This window comes from Caretta caretta, chromosome 1, assembly GCF_965140235.1.
Source record: "Caretta caretta isolate rCarCar2 chromosome 1, rCarCar1.hap1, whole genome shotgun sequence".
Classification (NCBI taxonomy): domain Eukaryota; kingdom Metazoa; phylum Chordata; order Testudines; family Cheloniidae; genus Caretta; species Caretta caretta.
In genome coordinates this window covers 39,479,176-39,503,078 of record NC_134206.1, presented here as the reverse complement: position 1 = coordinate 39,503,078, position 23,903 = coordinate 39,479,176, and the positions used below count along the sequence as shown (strand labels likewise).

The 23,903-nt window shown below is 41.5% G+C and overlaps 1 protein-coding gene across 3 annotated transcripts in view; it reads left to right on the top strand.

Moving 5' to 3' along the window:
• The window catches only part of ARHGAP20 (Rho GTPase activating protein 20), a 95,595-nt gene that overhangs the window by 4,900 nt on the left and 66,792 nt on the right, over positions 1 to 23,903 (top strand). For all 3 annotated transcript variants that reach the window (XM_048844952.2, XM_048844961.2, XM_048844970.2), the window contains exon 2: positions 7,606 to 7,691. In XM_048844952.2, coding sequence (XP_048700909.2) covers positions 7,606 to 7,691 — 86 coding nt within the window. The remainder of the gene's footprint in view (positions 1 to 7,605; positions 7,692 to 23,903) is intronic.

Sequence of the window (23,903 nt, the reverse complement as noted above, 5' to 3'; positions counted from 1 at the left end):
TAAGCTGGTGTAAATTGGTACAGTGCCATTGACGTCAGAGGAGCTGTGCCAATTTACACCAGCTGAGGACCTGACTTTTGAGGGCTAGTCTATACATGGTTTTTGTGCTGATTTGAGGATATTTGTTTGTTTCTAAACCAATATAGTTAAATGGATGCAATTGCTGTGATCACGGGTATGGCTGTTGCTTACTATGCTAAGGAAGGAAGAATTTAGGTGATGTGGAAACTTGTACTTGGTGGATATAGTTAAAAAACTAGGGAGCAATATTAGAATAAGCAGGGGCAAGTATAACCTTCCCCTTTCACTGCCTCTTCATCCCCCTGTAAAAATAGGCAAATACGTTTTGTTGTTTTCTCTCTCTACCTGCCAGCACCCCGATTACATTGCTTGTATGTTGTATCCCTTTCCTATGCCCTTATATTTTTTTATTTTGGAGTGTAAGCTCTTTGGGGCGCTGTTTATATCTTCCCATAAATTTGTATCATGCCTAGCACAAAGGGGTCAGATTTTGGGTGCTACTATAATAATATTACTGCTAATGATAACTGGAATCTTGGCTGCCTAGGGACACTTCTCACACCACACTTTTATCCTTGTAATGGAAAATTACTGCATAAGTTTAAGGTGATATGAGCAATTTTAAGTCAAGTGAGGACTGAAAATAGTATGTAGTTAAGATTAACTAAATCATTAATCCACTTGCTGTTTAGGAATGAGCCAGTTATATGGCATGTATTGATTTATGATAACGTAGCACTGTACCTCAGTGCCCAGCAATGTTGCTTTAGTCAAGGATCCAGGATTAATGATTCTTTTTTGAGGGTGGCCATCCATGGGAAAAGTAGAAAGTTATATGTCTGGAGAATAAAATGATGTCCCAGTTCCTGAGTTTCCTGGCCTTGTTTTTTCACGCCAAGGTAGTAGCAGTCCTCAATAAAAACTGTAGTCCCCAGTACCTAGGAATTGCATATGTCACATCTTGTATGGACTCTGAGTTGTTTGCAGTATCTAGGTACAAGGGGAATGACTTAAGGAAGCAGAGACAGCCTGAACCCAAATTTCTGGTTTTTTTATTAGCTTAAGGCTATTAGAATCCTTTGCTTCTCATGCATGTGTCTAGCAGATTCCTATGTACAATCTGTACTCACAGGTAAGCTCTCAGTTATGCTCTGGTAGTATTTATGACTCCTTTGTCTCCTCTTCTTCACCTGGAGACAGGTTAGCTGCATATTTACATTCTGTAGCCTGACACATGTAACCAAAGGCAGAGATACCTTGGAACCTAGCTGTGACCTGCTCCATCTATGTCAGCACATCAGGGAAACGAATGCACTCGGCACAATGAGCAAACATATCAGACACCCGAGGAAGGTGACATGAGACACATGCTTAGTGGATGCCTATCGTAGCTCCTGAGACCCTTCCGACCTTTCAGAAAATCCTGCCAGAGATTAAATTAAAGCTTGGGTGTGTGAGAGAGTGAGGATCTCCCCATATTCTTTCAAATGATGGGAAGAAACTAGGCTTTAAGATGTATGTAATAGGATGGGATTCACAGCTTTCACGCCCGCCTGAATTTTATTAGTTCCCCAAATGGGATTTCTGCTGCATCAGTATTTCTCCATAGCCACTTGACATAGAGAAGAACTATATGAAGTTTGTCAGTTTTAAACTGCCGCTGGGAAAGCCCCGCACTACAGGAGCACGGACACAACTGTACCAAGTGTTAATCCTCCTCTTGCTGTGTGTGTATATGCGCACACTTGCCCGGTAGCAGAATAACGGGAATAAAGTAGAAGAGGAGGATAGCAAGGAAGTGCTGAAACACTGTTGGCAATAGGACTTGCTGATTTAGCATTCTGTTTTCCCTACAACCCCTTTCTCCAGTTTTTTGTTAATATTCCTCCTTCCCACCAGCATTTGAAACGACATAATAGGTGAGATCTGCCTGCCAGATTTAAATTAAAGCATTAAGAGTTTTTGATCTAGGGTAGTAGTATGACTTCTGATAGTATATCTCTTCTTGCTCATAATTTCTCTTACTGATCTTCTGTTTTCCTACCCCAACTTTGCTTTTAGTCTTTGTCTCTTACTGTGCACTCTGCCACCCGTTCATCCTATTGTATTGATGTCTCTCCTCTCATGCCTCTCTAATTGTTTTCTCTTTAATTAGCCCTCTTAAATTGACTTTGTTTTTGGGAAAGTCCTTGTAAGTAAGTAAGTAAAAGTATGTTGTCAGTGTAAACAGTCACTCAGTAGTTTGCTAAATATTCACTTGATCTACCTTTATGGTAGATGAGCCTTGAGAAGGACATTTTACATTCTGTAAATTTATGGAGCATCCAAACACACTCACTACAGGCTAACCTAATAACAGCTGAACTGTCAACTCATGAAGCAATCAGAATCATTCTGATTAAAAGAGGTCAAGAATGGGGTAGAAAGTTATAAACAGCCCTGTTGTCCTACTGAAGAAATAGTGAACTTCTTGGGGTTTAATTTATTTATATTCAATGCGTACTGTATGACTTTGACAAATATTAGATTAATGCATGCAGAAAAGAGAAATAAACAACATAAAGGGCTTATTACCTACTAAGTTATAAATGGCCTAGTGCAGCAGTTCTCAAACTGGGTCAGGTCAAACTGGGTCATTTAATGGGATCACCAGGGCTGGCTTATACTTGCTAGGGCCTGGGGCCAGAGCCAGAGTCCCAGTGCCCCGGGCCAAAGCTGAAGCCCAAGCCCAACTGCTTCAGTCCTGGACAGCGGGGCTTAGGTTACAGGCCCGCTGCCTGGGGCTGAAGCCCTTGGGTTTTGGCTTTGCCCCATTTCTCCCACCCTCACCTGGGGCAGTTGGGCTTGGGCTTTGGCCCCCACACCTCAGGCAGAAGGGCTCGGGCAACCTCAGTCCCCCATCCTGGGGTCTTGTGGTAATTTTTGTTGTCAGAAAGGAGTCGTGGTGCAATGAAGTTTGAGAAACCCTGGCTTAGTGATACCTTTGCAATCTAGCTGTGAAATATACTCAGTGCTGATGCACAAGTAGATCTTGAAAAATAAACTGTTGGACAGTGAGCAATATTTTGGGGCTTTTTTTTAGTCTTAGTAAAACAATTATTTGTAAATCTTGGTACAGGCTTCCTTAAAAGTCTGTAAACATGAATTAAGTATAACATAACTAAACCATAAAGCGTGTATGCCCTGATATTTTTGTTGTTACTTCAAACATCAAGAGGGCAGAGTTTGTACGAATGAAATCATTAACTGTTCTTATTGACTTAAAACTCACTCTATAAAATCTTTGTTTTAAAGAGTGTTTCTTTTCATTAAAAGAAAAGCAAAGAGTTGAAGGGTCCAGATTTACCTCCGAAAAGAGCAAAATCCTCTGCTTGCAGAACAAGTATAGCAGTGATTGTGTGGGTGAAGGTTGCAGTAGCTAGCCACTGTGCTTCAATCCTGACCCGCTTTTAGGGATGGAGAAGTTAATTCAGTTTCCAGACAAGTACAATCCTTTTGATTCTAGTGAGTGAGCCAACAATGGTGTCTGCCTTTTACAGAGGTGGTGTTTGTGTTGTGGTCACCTATCCACTAAGGATAGATTGAGATTTTCGTCCCATTTCACATAGATCACTGAATCATCCTCAGATGGTATTGATTTTTCCTCTGGGTTCAGACCATTGGCTTAGAGGCCAAAGGTTCCATATTTCATTATCAAGCTTGCAAGCCCTTCTGTTCCCATCCTCTCCTTAAAAAGAAAGTGTCTTACAGTTACAATGCAAGAATGTCAGATTTTTTTTTTATGTTGCTGGGATACATCAGCAATATTCATTCTGTGAACACACATACATTCTGTAAACTTGATTCTGCTCTAATTTTGTCATTGATTTAAATGGGAGCTGGACCAGATCTTTGATTTCTTTAGGACACAACAAGGTTCATGTATTAATCTAAATATGGTATTGAGTGATCTTAGATTATTTGAGCATGGAAAAAAAACATTATGCTAGGATGATCACAAAAGAAGTAAATCAAAACTTAGTTGCACGTTGAGGGCTAGGGGTCTGTGTGTAGAATAAGCTGAGGATCAGGGCCTTAAATAGTTTAATAGTATCAGTATTATGTGAGACTGGAGGGTAATGTGTAAAAATACTACATAAATCAGAATGGTAGAGCTATCAAATAGCTGAAAAAGGATGTGTGTTCATTTCACTAACCTGGAAAAGAGTGATCAGACACCTATTTTGCTTCTTGAGATGCTCATAAAAATTATAAACACTGTACCACTTACATCTGGTATCTTAATTATTTTTCCCCACAAAAGAAATCATATGTGCAATGAATTCTTTGTGTTCTCTACTTAACAAATGCCCTGCTGATCTCTTTCCAGGCCTAATATAATGAAATACTATGCAGAAATCATAAGAAAGTGCTGTATTTTCAGTTAGGTTTGTTTTTTATAAAAAAAAAAAAGCTCCACTCAAGAACTGTCATACATTAGCTTTTTCACAGAATGGAGATTAATACCATAATTGAGCAACACAATATAAAGTGACTGTCCACTTAAACTACTAGCCAAAATTAGTTTAATGCTTGAATTGAGGAATGGACTTCCCTGGAGCAGATGACTAGGTTGATACTCGGAGTAAAGGCTGGCAGTTTTACTGCTCATCCTTCCATCAATAAGATTACAAGATCTAATTTTTTAAATGATTTGGGCCAGAACCTGTAAATTTAGCATAACTCAGTTGAACTCTGTGGAGCTATGCTAGTTTATATCAGGTGAGGATCTGGCATTGTATGTACAGTTTCTTTGCAGTGATAACACTTTAATATGGTATTATAACCCCAACAGAAAACTTTAAAGTGAAATTAAGATTACAGGTTCATTTCTGTGGTTTGAGTTTTAAAAAAAAATAGGAACTCAAGAAACATAGCGATAATGTAAAATTTAGAAAAAACCCACACCTATGAAAGTATGTAAATGTAAGTGAAGTACAGTACCTTAACTCTGCCCCTTACAGATGCCAGCCTACCATCTTTGCCATGCAGAGTACTAAAAATGTGCATCAAATAGGGCTCTGTGTCTGTCACGGAGGTCACCAAAGTCATGGATTCCGTGACTTTTCGTGACCTCTGTGACTTCTGTAGCAGCCAGTGTGGCTGACCTCAGGGCCGCCCAAGTAGCTGGCTCTAGGGCCAGCTGCTCATGTGGCCCCAGGGACAGCCGCTCTGGCTGCTGCTTAGGAGGCCCCGGGCAGCTGGCCCCATCTCCTGAGCAGCTGCTGCTAGGCGGTCCCCACCACTGGTCCCAGGGTGGCCAGAGCAGCTGCTGTCAGCAGCCCCCAGCAGCGATCCTGGGGCAGCCAGAGCAGCTGCGGTTGGCTTGGCAGCCCCCAGCGGCTGGTGCCACTGCCCACCTGCCCAGCAGCGACCCTCTCTTCCCCTTCCCCTTCCCCCAAGATTTAGTATGGGGTATTTATAGTACAACTCATGGACAGGTCACAGGCCATGAATTTTTGTTTATTGCCCGGGACCTGTCCATGAGTTTTACTAAAAATACCCATGACTAAATCGTAGCCTTATTCATAGGATATTGATTTTTATAATGTTCCATATCTGCATGCCTCTGCCAGTGAGGATTTGTTACCATACTACTTTCCTTTATTTATATAAATGTTAGAATTTCATGATCTGGACATATGGGATTTGTATATGGAGAAATGCTGGCTCTGTGTCTGTTGTCGCTCCTCCCCCTAATCCCTTGCCCTCTGCTTGCTCTTCATTGCCCTACAGATCCTCTCAGGTCTCCTAAGTGCTGCCAGCAGGAGACCTCAGGGTGTGTATGTGCATATACAAACGGGTGGGGAAGCTAGAGATAACAAACGTCTTGGGTGCAGTTCGCTAGACCAGGAAGCTGTCTCATTCCCCCACAGAATAAATGAAGTAAATTAACTTAATTTTAATTGTTTCCCACTCTCAATTCTTTAAATTAGGAATCTGTCTAAATAAATAAAAATTAGAAGAACTTTATAGCTGTGTTGACCAGTACTTTTTAAATGTTTTCATTTTCAAAGAGCTGGCCTGACTAACTTCACTCTTGGTTGGGAAATTCTCCTTTTTCCTAAGACAAGCCTCTTTAGCGATCTATTTATGTTTTGAGGCCTCTCTGCAAGGCTAGAGACTTGAAAGCTTATGTCTACAGCAGTAATTTGAGTCCTATTTGAACTTGCTGGAGTCTGATACTCATTTATTATTATTCTACCATGGAGTATTGCATAGTTTTTCCTCTCAGTGAAGAATGTAATATGAACCGTCCCTAACAAGTTTTGTGCTATATTAAGAATACAAATTGTCAGAAGAATCAATAGTCCTCTAAAATGTTTAATAGTATTTAGTGGTTATTGTTAGCCTAAAGGAAGAAAATCCTGGATCATAATTTACTGAAAAGTCATGGGATGAATCTTAAGAGTTTTATTTTTGTTTGTTCTCCGTGGTCACCAATCCTGAGATCTGGAACAATGTTAAAGGAAAATTCTAGTGTTTTTATATCGAAGCTTGTGAGGACAGACACATGTCTTAGAAGCTATAGACTAGGGGCATATCTCTCAACCTTCAGTGCATGACACAGTCAATCCAAATGTGTGACAAATGACCAAAATGTGGAATACCTGGGTTTTGCTGCACAATGTGCCACGTTAGACAAGTTATAGTGATTTTGTGTAAGCTATAGAATCTGTATTTAAGAACACATCTTCACTAGGTGAATTAAATACACCAGTTTTTTTTAAAAGAAACTGGAAAAAACAAATTCTACCATGACTACCAGGGTTGGGGTGAATCCTGGTTGCACATCAGTAGAGTTGGAACCCTCCAGCCGTTTGGATCACCAGCACAGACCTCTATCAGTTGAGCTAAAATAGTAACTTATCTTTTCTGAGGGCCAGCCATTAAAGGGGGATGTCACACATGCTTTGCCAACTAATTACTAGACATCAGAAGAATGTTGGAGAGGTCAGGAAATCTAGGGTTTTTTCCTGACTGTTTGAGGGGAGTGGTAGTGGTTAGAACCAGTGGTCTGTTTGAAAGTCAATGTAATGTGTACTCATAAATCCTTTGGGTGCTTTTGAAAATCTCCTCCTTGGGGGAAGAATAATCTTATTTGTTTTTCACTTTATTGTAATACTCAGCTTCACACAATAGAAAAATATGCTGCTCTCTAGAACTACTTCTATTTTTCTCTTTTCCCTCCTCTTTCTTCACCATCCTTTGTCTTTCTTCCTTAAAAAGCCTTTTCTTTTTGCGGATACAGACTAACATGGCTGCTACTCTGAAATATATCTTCCTTGTCTGTCTTCCCTCGTTTATTCCTTCCCTGTAGTAATCCCCAATTTCTTCCCTGCCTTCTGTGAGTTTCACTGTCATTTGCTTTCCCATTCTATCCAATAATCAGCAATTAAATAGTTAATACTGACACTTAGTGTTGTCAGTCTTTAGAGATAGCACTCCAGTTAGATTAATGGAGACAGGAGCTAAATGTCTGTATACATTCAGTTAGTGTTTACAATCTCACCTCTGGTTCCTTTTGTTTCTCTTTCCAATCAGAAGATGAAGAGCCTGGCTCAAAGACGTCAGTCTGCACCATCTCTGGTCCTCAGCAAAGCACTTAACAAGTCCAGAACTATCACCAGGTGAGTTGATGTATTTTGCTGGTTGTGCTTTTTCCAGTTCCTGAGCCCAAATCCTGAGATGTTTTTGACAAGCAGTTATCCATACCAGGCTAAATTATGTCTTCAGGCACAGCCATATTGAGGAGTAGTAGGAGGTGCCTTCACTGCTAACTACATTGGCATAATATCTACTGGAAGGCATAATGCATCCAGAGGTGCTGCGTGGAATGCATGGAGAGATGGCTCTTGCTACAACTTTTAAAAGGCATTTTCAGTGCTGCTCTCTAGCACAGCTATCCTAATGCTGGCTGATATGCCAAGGAGGCAAGCATAGCTGCTCTCCGGCCACACCCAGGCCTGCCTTATTTGAGCTCCTCAGCCCATCAGCCAGCATTCGTCAACCCCATTCCTTTTGCACTGGAAACCAAATCATGGCTGCCTGCTCTGGTGATGGAGTGAGCGGGGAAGGAGGGGGAATGGTTCCCTCTTTCATTCTCTCCCCTCCCCCTTGCCCCTGTGCAGCACAAAGTATAGTTCAGTATCTGTTGCTGTATGAGCTAAGTTTCTGTGATACATTACTGTATATAACTTTCCTCTTATGCTATGTTGGCATCTTATTAACAATTCAGTAGACTTTAAACCTGCAAAGTACCAATGTTTATGAAATAGTGAACAGTCAAGTAGAATGTTATTATGTCAGACTAAATGGAGAATCTTACTGAGAAGCATAACTGAGGAAAGTTAAAGCACAACTACGCAAAGAATCACTTTCTCCCACACTGTGGTTTGGAATTGAGGGAATTAATGTGTGGGTCTTGGAAAATTTGCTGTTTGATCTACTTAATACCTGAATCCATGTTTATCATCCAGTGGAATTCCAGAGCATTTGAAAAATATGAAAAGAATAATGAGAAAATATCAAAGTTGCAAAAGAACAAAGGAAAGTAAACTGAAAGGACTAGACACTGCTACAGGTCTTTTTTTTTTGTCTTTGAATCAAAAGGAGAAACATAGAAAAAAACCTCTAAATGGTGTTTACACTACTTTGTGCAGTCTTCATGGGATTGGAAACCTGGAACTCATGGGTTCTGGCCCTGGCTCTGACACTTCCTTTGTAACCGTGAACCAGTCACTTAACTGCTCTGTTTTAGTTTCTAGGTTACTTACCTTCCTTATTAAGGGGTTAGTTATGACTCAGAGTCTATGGTAACTCATATTTATGATCTGTTATTTACTATTTCCTCACCATCTTTGCAACTACCTTAACATTTGTGATTTCACAGAACACTTTTTCATGCAGAATTGAATTTCTCAAAGCAGAGAGGGGTTTGCATCTTCCTATATACTGTGAGTGGTGACAGCTTGAGGTTGTGATTAGACACACGGAGACAGGCTCCCACAATACTTAGTCTTCAGAGTTTTCCTCAGCTTGTTGGCATCTAGCTCAACATCTGTCCATCCCTTTAATGGTCCCGTGTCTAGAGCCAGCTGTATCTGCAGTAGCTCAGTTTTCTCTCCTTGGAAGGGATAAGCAAGGGCTCAGCTTAATTAATGTCTGGTGCTTTCAATACGTACAGAACTATATAAAAGAACTAAGTGTTTTATATCCCACTGTCCTCAGATAATGGACTTTTCCAATAGTATGGGTCTCATTTATAATGATCCCCCCAAAAGTCAATCATTAGGAGCCATTTCTACCAACAGAGAGTCCTAAAATTTTAGGACCTGCTCTGTTGAGTTCAGTGACAGAACTTTCCTTCACTATACTAGAATCAGGCTTGTGCCCTTAGAAAGGAATACAAGGTAACCCTTTGGATCGTCCGGTATTTTCATTTTTCACTAGGATTGTAATTTCTGTATTACCCTATTCAGCTTTCCTCTTCTGTTGCACAAAACGCATTCCTCTTCTTCAATAAATGGGATGAGTTTGAACTTCCTGCTCTGCTTGTTGTGTAAATGTTTAACTCTTGTGAAGTGTTCTCTCATTTTAAAAGAGAGCTAAAGAACAAAAAAACAACTGTTTTCTAATCTCCAAATATTTTCTCTCTCAGCTATTTTAGCACTTAGTTCCCTTTTGTTGTAAGCAAAATCCATTATTCTCCTTCTGGCAGTGATCCCCAATGCCAGTACTCCAATACTCTGATTTGTTAATGGTTGATTAATCACTTGTAGATAATAAGATCCTATGCAAAGTTAGCATACATCTGTGAGGTATTTTATATTAATCGTCTCACCTCAACAGCTGGTTCGCCTCAATATTTGTTGAAATTAATGAGCAAGTGCAAAGATTTTTATAAGGGCAGGAAATACTTCGAAACATGAGTCGGTTCATATTTCAATAGCAGTTTATATATCTCAGGTGTCCTCAGACTGCATATGACACAACTTAATAAAAATGCAAGTGCAGGGCAAACTTGCCTTCAGGCAATGTAAAGATTATTCACAGTACTTTTTTTTTTTTTTTTTTTTTTCCCCTTAAAGAAACCGTTCTGATGTATGGAGGTAGCTGTTTTAGCATTCAGTGAATTACTTATCATGGCAATTGGCAGAAATTTGGAGTATAGAAGAGTCTGAATGTTTTATAAGATGGTTGCTATAGTGCTGTGATCTAGGGCTGTGTGGCTGTTACTCTAGATTTAGACTGGTGTAATCCCATTAATACCAATGGAATTAATCTGGATTTACACCAGAATAACAGTAGAATATGGCCTATTGTCTCCAAAGGATGAAAATATTCGGAATGTTCTTTTGCTCTTATTTTTGGTTTTCTTCTTCTCCATAAAAGCCAGCCTGTCTGTCTTCACAAAGTAACACTGGATGATCATGCTAGCACTTTTTTCAGGTAATTTAGATGGCTGCATTTGAAGTACTTTGAGCAGGTTTTACACTAGAAATATAATGAAAAGACTGCCCCAGTGTATCGTGACCTTGATATGGAACAGCTTGAGTATTCCCAGGGTCCTGAGAGCAGTGCCGTTGGGAGTCTTGCACTCCTGGCAGGTTCACCCAAAGCGGAAAAGTAAGCTTCCAGATGAACACCAAAAAATAACCAAACAGAGTGAGGAGCAGCAATCGTGGCCAGAGAACTCGGGAGACATGACCTCAACAATGATGCACTGAGTGAGACCTGACATGTAGAAGGACAGCTCAAGGAACAAAGTGGTAGTTACACTTTGTTCTGGAAAGTAACGGGTGACGATGAGGGACGAATCCAGGGCGTTGGTTTTGCCATTAAAAAAAAAATTGTCAACCAACTCTCAGAATTATCACTTAGCATCAATGAATGACTCATGACCCTGTGCCTTAAACTTGCCAAGAACCAGCATGCAACACTCATCAGTGCATATACTCCAACCCTTGATGCTGATGAGGAAACTACAGAAGGATTCTACATCAACCTTGACCAAATTTTCTCCATCATCCCCAAAGAGGACCCACTCCTACTCCCTGAAAGATTTTAATGCAAGAGTTGGACGTGACTCTGAGCTCTGGAATGGCATGATTGGAAAGGAAGGAGTGGGTGAGACCAATTCTAACGGAATTCTTCTCCTAACAAAATGCACAGAACACAACCTAATTATCACGAACACTAGGTTCCACCAAAAGAACAAGTACAAGACATCATGACAACACCCGGGGTCTAAGTATTGGCATCTGATCAACTATGTCATTGTCCGTGATTGTGAAGACGTTTACATCACCAAAGTGATGACAGGTGCCGAAAATTGTTGGATGGACAGTCACTGCATCTGCTCCATTACTTCTATCAAACTTGCATCAAAACAACAAATGTGGAAGAAATCAACCAGATGGAAGATCAGTGTTGAGAGTCTCAAGGACCCAACTAAATGTGACCTTTTCTGGCAGTGCCTCCCTGAGAAACTGATGAATACCAAAACTGAGATGTAGAGCCCCGAAGATCACTGGAAAGCACTCAAATCAGCTGTGTATGCTGCATGTGAGAGAACACTGGGCTTCTCAGCCAGGAAACACCAACATTGGTTTGATGAGAAGGATCAGGAAATCCAAGATCTGATCAACTGTAAGCACAAGGCCTTTTGTGCTTGGCAGAATGACATCAATTCCAAGCAGAAGCCATATGTCCACCATCAACTCAAAGCTGAGGTTCAAAGGAAAATACATGAAATGAAGAACAAGTGGTGGGAGAACAAAGCAAAGGAGATCCCAACAACTCGCGAACACCCATGATGTGCACAGATTCTTCAACGCCACTAAAGCCCTCTATGGACCCAGCACCCAAGAGCTAACCCCCCTTAGATCCAGGGATGGATCCAACCTCCTCAGGGACAATGAATTGACCAATGAATGATGGAAAATACTTTGAAGATCTCCTTAATCACGACTCCAATGTTGACAAAAGCATCTTTGATGGGATGTTGAGGGGTTAAGTTAAGGATGACCTTAGAACCCCACCAACACTCATTAAGGTAAAAGAAGCCATCAAGCAGATGAAGAACAATAAGGCATCTGGACCTGATGGAATCCCCACCAAAATCTTCAAAGAAGGAGGAGAAGAATTGTATCACCAGCTTCATGCCCTAATGTTCAAGATTTGGAATTCAGAAGAAATCCCAGACGATCTTAGGGATGCCATGATCATGACCATCTACAAGAAACAAGACAGATCGGATTGTGGAAACTATTGGGGAATTGCCCCGTTGTCCACTTCCAGAAAGATTCTTGCCAGAATTCTCCTCAACTGGCTGCTTCCTCTTACCGAGGAAATCCTCCCAGAATTGCAGTGCAGATTCAGACTGTCTCAAGGTACCACCAACATGATCTTCACCACCCACCAACTTCAAGAAAAATGCTGCAAACATCATCAACCTCTGTATATGATCTTTACTGACCTCACAAAAACATTAGACTCTTATCAGTTGTGAGAATCTGTGGAGAGTTCTCCTTAAATTTGGATGCCCACCAAAAATTGTTGATGTCTTCTGACTCCTCCATGACAACATGTCTGTGATGGTGGTCAGCAACGGCTCCAAAATGGACCCCTTCCTAGTCAAGACAGGAGTCAAGCAAGGCTGCGACTTGCTTCAGCCCTTTTTTTCCATCTTCCTTGCTGTCATTTTCCTTCTCATTGTGGACTTGACATTCAAAACAAAAGGGACAGCAAGCTCTTCAACCTCAGTTGCCTCTGATCCAAGACCAAGATTATCACTAAATCAGTCATTGAACTCCCATTTGCAGACAACTATGCCCTGTGTGCCCACTTGGAAGACTATCTTTAAAAAAATAGTCGACATTTTCTCTGAGGCCTACAACCAACTCAGCCTCACACTCAACATCAGAAAACTGAAGTACTCCGCAACAGCCTCCGAATCACTGGGATCCTGCTTCTATAATTCAGATCAATAGAGAGACTCTGGAGAACATTGATCACTTCCTTTACCTCAGCACCCATCTGTCATAGAGTGCTGATGTCGATCAGGAAATTCAACAATGTTGCCAATGTGCCAGTGCAGTTTTCACATGCTTGAGAAAATGTCTTCAAAGATTGTGACATCAGTAATCAAACCAAGCTTTTCATGTACCAGCCCATTGTTATCCCTGCATTCTTGTATGGTGCTGAAACCTGGGTCACGTACAGTAGACTCCTCAATATTCTTGAACAATGCCATCAACAGTGCCTCTGCAAGATCATCTGAATCAAGCGGGATGACCAATGCACCAACATCAGCGTTCTGTCCCAAGTCAAAACCTCCAGCATTGAAGCTATGATCATATACCACCAACTCCACTGGGCTGATCATGTTCTTTGAATGCCAAACAATTGACTTCCAAAGCAGGCCACTGGACAAGGGGCAGACAAAAGGTGCTTCAAAGACACCCTCAAAGCCAACATGAAGAAGTGCAGTATTGACATAAACCAAATTCAGGTCAATTATATTTGGCCCTGAGAATGGTGTGCAGCTGAAATCATCTTGTTTACTACTAGGTATTATTGTGGTTCAATCAAGATTGTATGATTTTCTGAATGACCTGTTCTAGAGATCCACCAGAATTTATGGGTTTGAAAAGGGAATTACTGGGTGAAATCTGACGGTCTGTGTTATCTGTGAGGTTATACTAGATGGTTATTGTGATCCCTTTTGACCTTGAAATCTGAGTCTCAAAACTCTTTTGAATCTTAGAATCATAAAATATGAGGGTTGGAAAGGACCTCAGGAGGTCATCTAGTCCAACCACCTGCTCAAAGCAGGACCAATCCCCAACTAAATCATCCCAGCCAGGGCTTTGTCAAGCCTGACCTTAAAAACCTCTAAGGAAGGAGATTCCATCACCTCCCTAGGTAACCCATTGCAGTGCTTCACCACCCTCCTGAGTGCAGGACTTTGCACTTGTCCTTGTTGAACCTCCGCAGATTTCTTTTGGCCCAATCCTCTAATTTATCTAGGTCCCTCTGTATCCTATTCCTACCCTCCAGCATATCTACCGCTCCTCCCAGTTTAGTGTCATCTGCAAACTTGCTGAGGGTGCAATCCACGCCATCCTCCAGATCGGGGTCAGCAACCTATGGCACACATGCCAAAGGCGGCACACAAGATGATTTTGAATGGCACTCACACTGCCCGGGTCCTGGCCACTGGTACCAGGGGCTCTCCTGTCAGCCTGGTGTCCTACCACTGTCCCCCTGCCACCCAGGGTCCCATTCGCCAGCCCCCGCTCAGTCCGCTGGCAGTCCCGGCCACTGGTCCCGGGCGCTCTGCTGCCATCCTGGGGTCCCAGCTGCTGGCCCGGGGCTCTGAAGCCTCCCCTAGCTGTGGCCCACTGGCCCCAGCCTGGGGCAGTGAGGGGTGCAGACAGGGGCAAGAGGGGGTACAGCTCAGCACCCCCACCTTAAAAATTGTTTCAGTGCCACTGTACTGGGATATTTTAAAGTCCTGATTTGCTACTTACATCACTTTCGCGTCACGTGGAACAGCATATTGCATTTGATGATGTGCGTGCCATCTGTCGTGATTTTTTTCCCACTGTAAGTTGTGGGGTACATTTGACAAAATGTCAGCTCCTAAGAAAGTAAAGTTAGATGTCCGTTCATTTCACTTCACAGCAACGTTTGGTGGCTAAGTCGTGGCAAGGTTTTGGTGCGCTTTGTAAACTGTTTTGATGCAGTCAAGGCCTTTTTGTCAGAAAAAGGATAAAACTACCCCAAACTGGATGATGACAAATGGCTGTGTAAGATCATGTTTCTAACTGACATCACTGCTCACCTAAACGAACTCAACTTCCGTCTCCAGGGTCCAGGGCAAAGTGTTCTGGATCTTTATGAAACCTGGAAGGCATTTGTTGTAAAACTAGCAGTTTTTCTTGGGATATTCGATCTTCGACTTTCTGCTACTTGCAACACATAAGAGCTATCAACACATTGCACTGTTAGTATCAACAAGATTGGAATGTACATGCAAGAACTGGAATCAGAATTTTCTGACATATTTCAAGATTTCCAGCAATTTGGCCCAATGGTTTCTTTTCTAATTAAACCTGAAAAGTTCAACGAAAGCGACTTGGATTTGTCTGTATTTCAGTGGATGGGTGTTGAAGAGTTCAAAATGCAGCTCATTCAGTAAAAAAGCTCAGAATTTTGGGCATCAAAGTTTGGAGATCTGCGGCGTGCACTTAAAGCTACTGAGAGAGATCATGGGGCCTCTATTCTGACCTGCTGGATGTCCCTGCCAGTGAAATTTAACTGTTTGAAGAAAATTGCATTTGTAATGCTTTCAGCATTTGGATCCACATACATGTGTGAAATCTGTTCCTCTCGGAGCCAGTTAACAACTGATCACTCAGAAGCCTGTGTGCAGCTTAAAATATCCAAATATGTGCCACAATTGAAAACTCAGCAAGGAAATGCAAGGGCAAGGATCACACTAAACTGATAAGATCTGCATTTTAATTTAATTTTAAATGAAGCTTCTTAAACATTTAGAAAACCTTATTTACTTTACATATAACAACAGTTTAATTATATATTATAGAGACCTTCTAAAAACCTTAAAATGTATTACCGGCACGCAAAACCTTAAATTAGAGTGAATACATGAAGACTTGGCACACTACTTCTGAAAAGTTGCCGATCCCTGCTCCAGATCATTAATGAAGATATGAACAAAACTGGCCCATGACTGACCCTTGGGGCACTCCACTTGATACTGGCTGCCAACTAGACATGGAGCCATTGATCGCTACCCGTTGAGCCCGGTGACGAGTCTCAAGCCAACTCATTTTTTCAGACAGGAATATTGTTTGGAGGGATAAGAGACATTAGATGTTAGTATAGCTATCAGGTTTCTGAGCCTTCAGTGAGCTCTTGTGAAGTGACACCTACTCCCACTTTGAGCACATGGTAGGTCTGGAACTTAAGTATGTATTATCATTATTATATATAATTTGTATTAATGTAGCATCTAGATCATGGAGCAGAAACCCATTGTGCTAGGTGCTGTACAAACATGGAACCAAAGACCATCCCCACCCTAGAAGAGCTCACAATCTGAGTAGAAGACAAGATCCAGCAGACAGATACTGACAGGGGAGTACAAGGACACAATGAGACAATATTGGTCAGCATGACAGGCAGCGGTCTCAGTGCTCTAGCAGCCTACCCATTATCAAGATTTTTTTTTAACCATCACAGCAGAGGAGAGTTGAAGGAGGGATCTGAAGGAGAATAATGGGGTAGCTTTGCAGATATTTTAGGGGACTCCTCTCAAGAGTGAGGGACAGGATAGGAGAAAGCATGAAGGTGCTGGTTTGAAAATATAACAACGGAGGCTGGTATCAGGGGCCAGTATTGACATCATTATCTATTTCCTTTTTCTAATTATCAGTTTCAGCAGAGCATTGAGGGTCAATTGTGAAACACCCATTGATTTCAACAGGTGCAGAGTTAGGAAACACTTGCGTGTTTTTTGAAAAACACCCCCCTAATTGTTATGCTTCTAAATGAAGCTGACTCCTTCTCCCAAGAGAAGAAGGCAAAACTCTTGCAAGCTAACACACTGATATAATTTCAGTAGATTTTAGAAACAGTTTTATTTTTGGATCTATTTGACAATTTGCAAATAGACTCCTGCATGTTCAAGTGAAATGGTTAGAAATGAAACTGCCCTGTGCTATTCAGTGTATTTTGATAGACTAGGAGCAAAGATTGTGTTAAATGTTTAAAATAATATTTTTAGAAGGCTTCTGAGTGGACCTCAGAAAGAAATAGATTAGAAAATAATCCTCATTTGGATTTTTAGGTTTATATTTGAAGCTGCATGGGGGAAAAATATAGATTTAAGGAATTTCCTAGGGTTTTTTCCCCCCCTTCCATTAAATAGAATCAACGTTTCATGTTTTGTGGAAACACTGCTCCTTTTCCTAAATCACAATAAATGATTCTGACACGTTATCTTTGAAAGGTCCTGGCCAAATGCTAAGTATTCCTAGATAACAAAGATTGTATGTGTTATCCAGTAATACATGCCACTCAGCTCTAGGCAAATATGTTGTGTTCCCAAAGTCTTGGACAGTCTGTTCCTAAAGTATTAATCAGAAGATAGTGGATGAGCCAATCTGTGTGACTAGAGGAAGACAAAAATAGAGATTTAATAAATGTAAATTGCCGGAAAGTCTTTACTATTCCCTCTTCCCTGGGAAGATCAGTATTCAGTGTTTTATCAAAATCAGGGTGTGAGGAGGAGAGGAATAAAGGCCTATGTTAATTAACGTGTTAAACTTTTATTTCAGTTTGCAACCGTGTGCTGTATTTTCATTTTCTTTTTAGATAAAATACAGCCTGTGCATGTTTGGTGATGGTTAACACCTCACATTACTATTAATGTTAGATTCTGCTCCCATTTGACTTCAGTGATGCAGGCCCATAGTGCATTTCATCCCCAAATATTTTTCAATCATGTTCATGTACAGGAATTGCTTCACTTGGCGCTGAGACATAGCCAATTCTGGAATGTGGCAGCTATTTACTACAGCAGCATTGCTACCCAACTGCTTAGGACAGGCTGTGAAGAAGAATATTGTAATGGGAAGGGATAGTCCTTTTGTTCTTTTTTCAGAGTAGCAGCCGTGTTAGTCTGTATCCGCAAAAAGAACAGGAGTGCTAGTGGCACCTTAGAGACTAACAAATTTATTTGAGCATAAGTTTTTGTGAGCTATCAGATGAAGTGAGCTGTGCTCATGCTCAAATAAATTTGTTAGTCTCTAAGGTGCCACAAGTACTCCTTTTCTTTTTGTTCTTTGTACAGCGCTTAGCAGAGTGGGACCCTGGTGCTACAGGGATACCAGTAATAAATAATAATCAGTCAAACTGCAATCCCAGTTACAGTGGGAGTTTTAGGTATGCACAAAATGTGTGTGTTTGTGTTACTGATGTAATCAAATCTTAATCATTGTATTTGTAAAGCAGCCCCTGCCAAGTGCTGGGGTGTGGTGGGGGAGGAAATCTGTGCAAAACTGAAACAGTACACAATATTGTTAACACATCAAATTTAGGGATACTGTTACAGGAAAAGAGGGCAAAAATGAAGATGAGCAAGAAAGGTAATCTTGGGGCTAGGTGAGGTCACACTAAGAAATACCTTTATGGGAAACTGGGAAGAATTAAGGCCTTTAAGCGAGGAAGACTTGTCAGAGATGAATGTTGAGTAAACAAATTCCACATTCCAGAGCCCACCACAAGCGAAGGTATGATCCCTGAAATGCAGAGATAACAATTAGAAGTGGGCTCAGGGAGGAGATTTTTGCTGTACCTGGGGCCTACACGATAAGTGCTTTTGAAACAGCAGTGGCAGGTTAAAGTCAGTCTGTCACTTTACAAGCAGCTGGTGTGAATAATTGATGGGTGTTAGTTCATTATGTTTGCTGAAACCAGTGAGCAAATGTGTGTCTGTATTCTGAGCTGCAAGTGATGGAGAAGCCCTGCAGAGAGCCAGTCTGAGAGAATTACACTAATTTAACCTCTTGGGTCATCAGGGCAACGGTGGCTGTCACAGGAGAAATAAGGGTGTGATGCACAACTGAAGAAACACCTCTTTCACTGCCTGTCTGGACATGGAAAGGGCATGGTCAAAAGTGACCCCAAGATTCTTCACCTCCTGAATTGTTTCCATCAGTAAGAAAGACACAGAAGAGGAGCAAACCCCCTCATATGGATCATCCCTCTCCAACAACAGATTTTGTCTTCTCAGGGTTAAAGGTGATATAGGTGGCAGTATTGTCCAAGCATTCCTCCAAAGCAGAAATGGAATTTGCGGGATTCCAGGGACAGGAAAAATACAATTGCAGACCTATGATTCTGCATTCCTGGGTTTAGAGTGATATGTCCAAGAGGCATCATATGTATTGAACAACATGGGAGAGAAGAGACATTTTGCAGAACAATGAGAAGGGGAGGGAAAAATATAAACAAAAATTCCCAAACCAAAGGATTAACTGCTGCCAACTCTTGTGATTTTTATCACATATTTCATAATATTCTTTCTTTCTTAGAGCCCTAGATCCTGGAGTCATGTGATAATGAGAATCTCAGCTTTCATTTAAAAAACAAAACAGAACACCCCGCAAAAGTTTCTAGCCTTTATGGTTATGGAAAAAACTTGAAAAACTGAACCCTAAAGACTCAAACCACAAGGCACACAAAAAAACCCACCATTTAAAACTTGATTTTAAAATCCTCCCCCTGCCCCATGATTCATGAACTCTTGGAGTTTGCAGTACTGGATTAAAGACCTGATCCAACTCTTACTAAAGTCAATGGGTACCTTTCCATTGCTTCAGCAGGAAATGATTCAAGCTTCCAAAAAGAAAAGGACCTGTTATGGGACATACCACTGAATCAGGGCCCTAGATAAGCTCTGATTCAGAAGTGTACGTAAGCATGTTCCTAACTTTTAGCATGTGAATAGTCCCATTGATTTTAGCGGGGCAACTTGCAAATTTACAGTAGGCACTTTCTTAGTGCCTTGCTGAATAGAGACTTTGCTTAAGTTTGTGATAAGCAATGTACTGCTTAAGCTTTAATGCAAATATGCAGAAAGTGAATGACAAAATATATGTAGCCACTTCTATAAAGTGTCATTCTTCTCTCAGGTGAGCTCAAAATGATCACATTCCCGCTTTATATATAAAGTTTTGTGATTAAGACACTTCCATAGTACCTCAAAATAATATTAGTATTAGGGTTGATTGGAAAATTTTTGAACTAACCCTATTCCCCTTGGAAATGAGGTTTATACAATTTTTCTGTGGGAAAATATCTATTTTGGAAGAATTTGCCGTTAAGAAGATCAAAATGAAACATTTCAGCCTAGGTCAACCTAGGCTGTGTGCCCCTGAGCTGCCATGGAGCCCCATGGGAGTTGTAGTCCCCTGCAGATCAGCACCTCCTCTAGTTCTCTTTTGAATCCTGCTATAGTCTTGACTTTCACAACATCCTCTGGCAAAGAATTCCACAGGTTGACGGTGCATTGTGTGAAGAAATACTTCCTTTTGTTTTAAACCTGCTGCCTATTAATTTCATTTGGTGACCCCTAATTCTTGTGTTATGAGAAGGAATAAATAACACTTCCTTATTTACTTTCTCCACACCAGTCATGATTTTACAGACCTCTGTCATATCCCCCCTTAATCATCTCTTTTCCAAGCTGAAAAGTCCTTCAATCCAATTCTCCTTTAGAATGTTGACTGTTTTAAGCCAAAGATGGTGAGTGGTTACATCCCGTAAAAGGAAGGTTCTAAACTCTCATTGTACTGTACCCACATGCTTTTAGATTGTTCTTTGGAGAAGAGACTGGTCATTTGACAAAATGAGTAATCGTTCAGCACCTGTATATCTCTGATTTTTGTTAATAACGTCTCAGTCAAATGACTGTGTTTATGCATAGCAGTTGGTCAGTGACAGAGCTGAAGAAGTCGGGGACTGACAGTTTCTTGTGACATTTTGTCTTAGGTAAATAAGGGGAAAGCAACTAATGGTATGCAGTCATCGGTGTCCACAGCCCTGAAAATCGCCAGGATTAAATATTTGTTGAATTCTGGACTTATGTGGTGATGCATCACCTCTCTGGGTCACATTCGGCTGGAACATAAAGTGGTGCTGCCTGTAAAGAGTTCTAACTATGCAACAAGTACAATAATCTACTTTTATCTTTCTTTAAAATGGTCTCCTCTCTGAACGCTTCTCAGATTCCTAGGTCTGCATGGTAGGGTTACATGTGGACTTCAAGAATATTTTCTGTTTTTTGTCCCCTTAATGGAGGGGGACAGTAAGGTGTGAGTCATCCCTGAACTAGAGCCTGCATTGGCTCATTCCTGTGCTAGGCTTCAGCCAATCTACAAGCCAGGAGCTGGTCTGGTGACACTCAGGATGGGTATGTCATGGCTGATTCCCCACTCTGGCACTTTGAGTGCAGAAGGTGGGGGCCCGCAAGGTTTCTAAAAATTAATACTGGCCACTCCATGTATTAAACGCCCAAGGTTACAGATTTTCTGTGACCTTGGATGGGTAGATGCTGCCACCACCCAAGTGCAAAATCCCTTTGGGGACCCAGGAAGGCGCACTTGGGAATTCCTTCCTGTGGGGTACCCTTTAAGCCCTTTCACCCCTCCTCTGGGGAAGAGCTGAGAAAGAAAAACAAAGGAAATCAGCTGTTGCTACCAGCTAATTAAACATGTGCACAAACCTCTTAGGACTCACAAATCCAATCCTGTTCTTAAAAAAGATAAATTTTATTAAAAACAAAAAGAAAGAAAATACATCTGGAAACTCAGAATATTGCTAGATTTAAAAAAAAAACACTTACAAGGATTAAGCATCAAGAATAACGTTCTTGAGGTCCAGCTTAAAGGTTACAAGCAAAACAAAAGCATTTGGGGTTAGCAGAGCCATAAGGTCCACAAGCCATAAAGAAATAAAAAGAGAGAAACCTAATCGCATCTTCCTAGACATTTCCTGATCTACTTACATACGTGGGATTTCAAATGAGTAGTTTCTTGGTATGATGATGATGATTTTTCATATCTGGCCCCAAGTTTCTTATAGCATAGTTGCTCTGTCTTTGCTTCTCCCCGAGAACAACAGACAGACAGACAAAAGGGGAATCTTGTTTCAATTTTAAAAAGTTCTAGCCTTCCCATTGGCTCTTTTGGCCAGGTGACCAATCACTTCCTTTTACCTATGCATAGCAGTGAGACTTTTAACTCTTTACAGGTAAAGCAAGTAGAAAACAGCTACTAAGAGGGATTTTATAGCTAACTGGGTCCATAAAAGGGAGTCGTCCCCGTCCCCCTTTCACCCCCCCCCCCCGCCTTTTATTTATCACAGGGTATATAAGCCTCACAGGAGAAACAGCAACTAAGTCTCTGCTCAAAGTCACTTCATGGCTTGGGACTCTCTGCTGCCTGATAGTGGTAACAGACTCCACAAGCCTTAGCCTGCTCCAGCCTTAGCCTGTTCCAGCCATATTCCTAGTCCTGCTCCAGCCTTGCTCTTACTCCAGCCCTGTTCTGGAGTCTTGATTCTGGCTCTGACCACTAGGCCTGACCATCCACACCACAGTTTCTGACTGCAACACTGCTTAGAATATACATTCCTGGGTGCCTTTCCCCCATTCCCTGCCTTCTCCTGATGCCCTATTAATTAAACTGTGGTAGAAATCTTTGTCAAAAGGTTGGGTTTTGCATTGTACCCTGAAAGTAGTCAGACTCTGGATTTTTCCCGGCTCCCCTGGGAACTTTTTATCACTGATTCCTTTTGACTGACAACAGTTTCTCTAGCTTGCACATGCTTTCTCCTGAGTTCTGTGAACAGTGTTTTCCAAGAGGCGAACATCTGGCTTGGTGGGTGACGTATAAAGTCAAATACACCGTTTTTCACCAGAGTCAATAACCAGACACTGGCCTAGATCTGGCAAACCAAAAGTGGCAACCAATATAAAAATAGTTGCCATTCAAAAAGTTCTTATCATGCTGCCCCTCAGAGCACACGAGGCCTAATTCTCCACTGCCTTACACATTATCTGCACCCACTCTACACATGTGTGATTGTACAAAGGTGCAAGGCTGTGAAAAATTAGGCCTTGTATGTCTTCTCTCCCCCTGCCTATATTAGCATCAGATAGGAATCTTCAAAGAAATAGGTCTAGATCCCTGTAAAAAAGACTAATTTCATATATAGGAATTGTAAGGAAGTCAACAGATGGACACAGTTGAAACTAATTTGTCTACTGCAGCTCAAAAGGAATCTGGGTCATACACATGCAATAGCTAGCAAAGCCAGAGGTATCAAGTAAATCTCCTCACTGCAAAGGGATCATTCATATCCCATGGGACTAGCATCAGAATATGGTTTAAAGCCCTTGAAACAAGCCAAAGACAGATTCATTCCCATTAACACTGGGATTAAGTTCAACAAGGTGGCAATTAAATCTTCAATGGGACATTAGTTTGAGTCCCAGCCAGACTGGCATCATGTTGAAATGCACAATAGTTTCTCAAACTAGCTAGAGAGATGAGGCCAGATCTTCAGTATCAGTTTTCAGTGGAGCTATACTGAATTTACATCATAGAGTCCCACTGCTGTTTGGTACTCACAAACCAGTGATGGTTGATGGGTAGCAACAGACTGCAGTGAAAGCAGAAAAAAACTCCCAGCCCTTGATGATGGGGATGGGGTCATGTCTTACTAGAGTGGTGGGAGAAGATGCTGATCAATAGCTGACCTTCTGCAGTGTGGGTCAGTTCCCGCACCGGATATCCTCCTGACCTTCTGTCACCCTCTCACTCAGCCAAGACACGGTCTCTCCTGGCCTCTCCAGGTGGTGTGAGACCCCACTTGACTGAGTCTGCATAGGAGAGGAAACTGGTCTCTAAGTACTGGAGCTCAGTGTAATTCTCAATCACCATCATCCTCAGGTGTCTTTTCCCTTTCTCTCCTGTATTGCCCAGCTGTGGCTCCCAACTGGAGTGACCAGATGTCCCGATTTTTATAGGAACAGTCCTGATATTTGGGGCTTTCACAACATCCCCTGGCAATGAGTTCCGCAGACTGACAATGCGTTGTGTGAAGAAATACTTCCTTTTGTTTGTTTTTAAACCTGCTGCCTATTAATTTCATTGGGTGACCTCTGGTTCTTGTGTTATGAGAAGGAGTAAATAACACTTCCTTATTCACTTTCTCTTCACCATTCATGATTGTATAGGCCT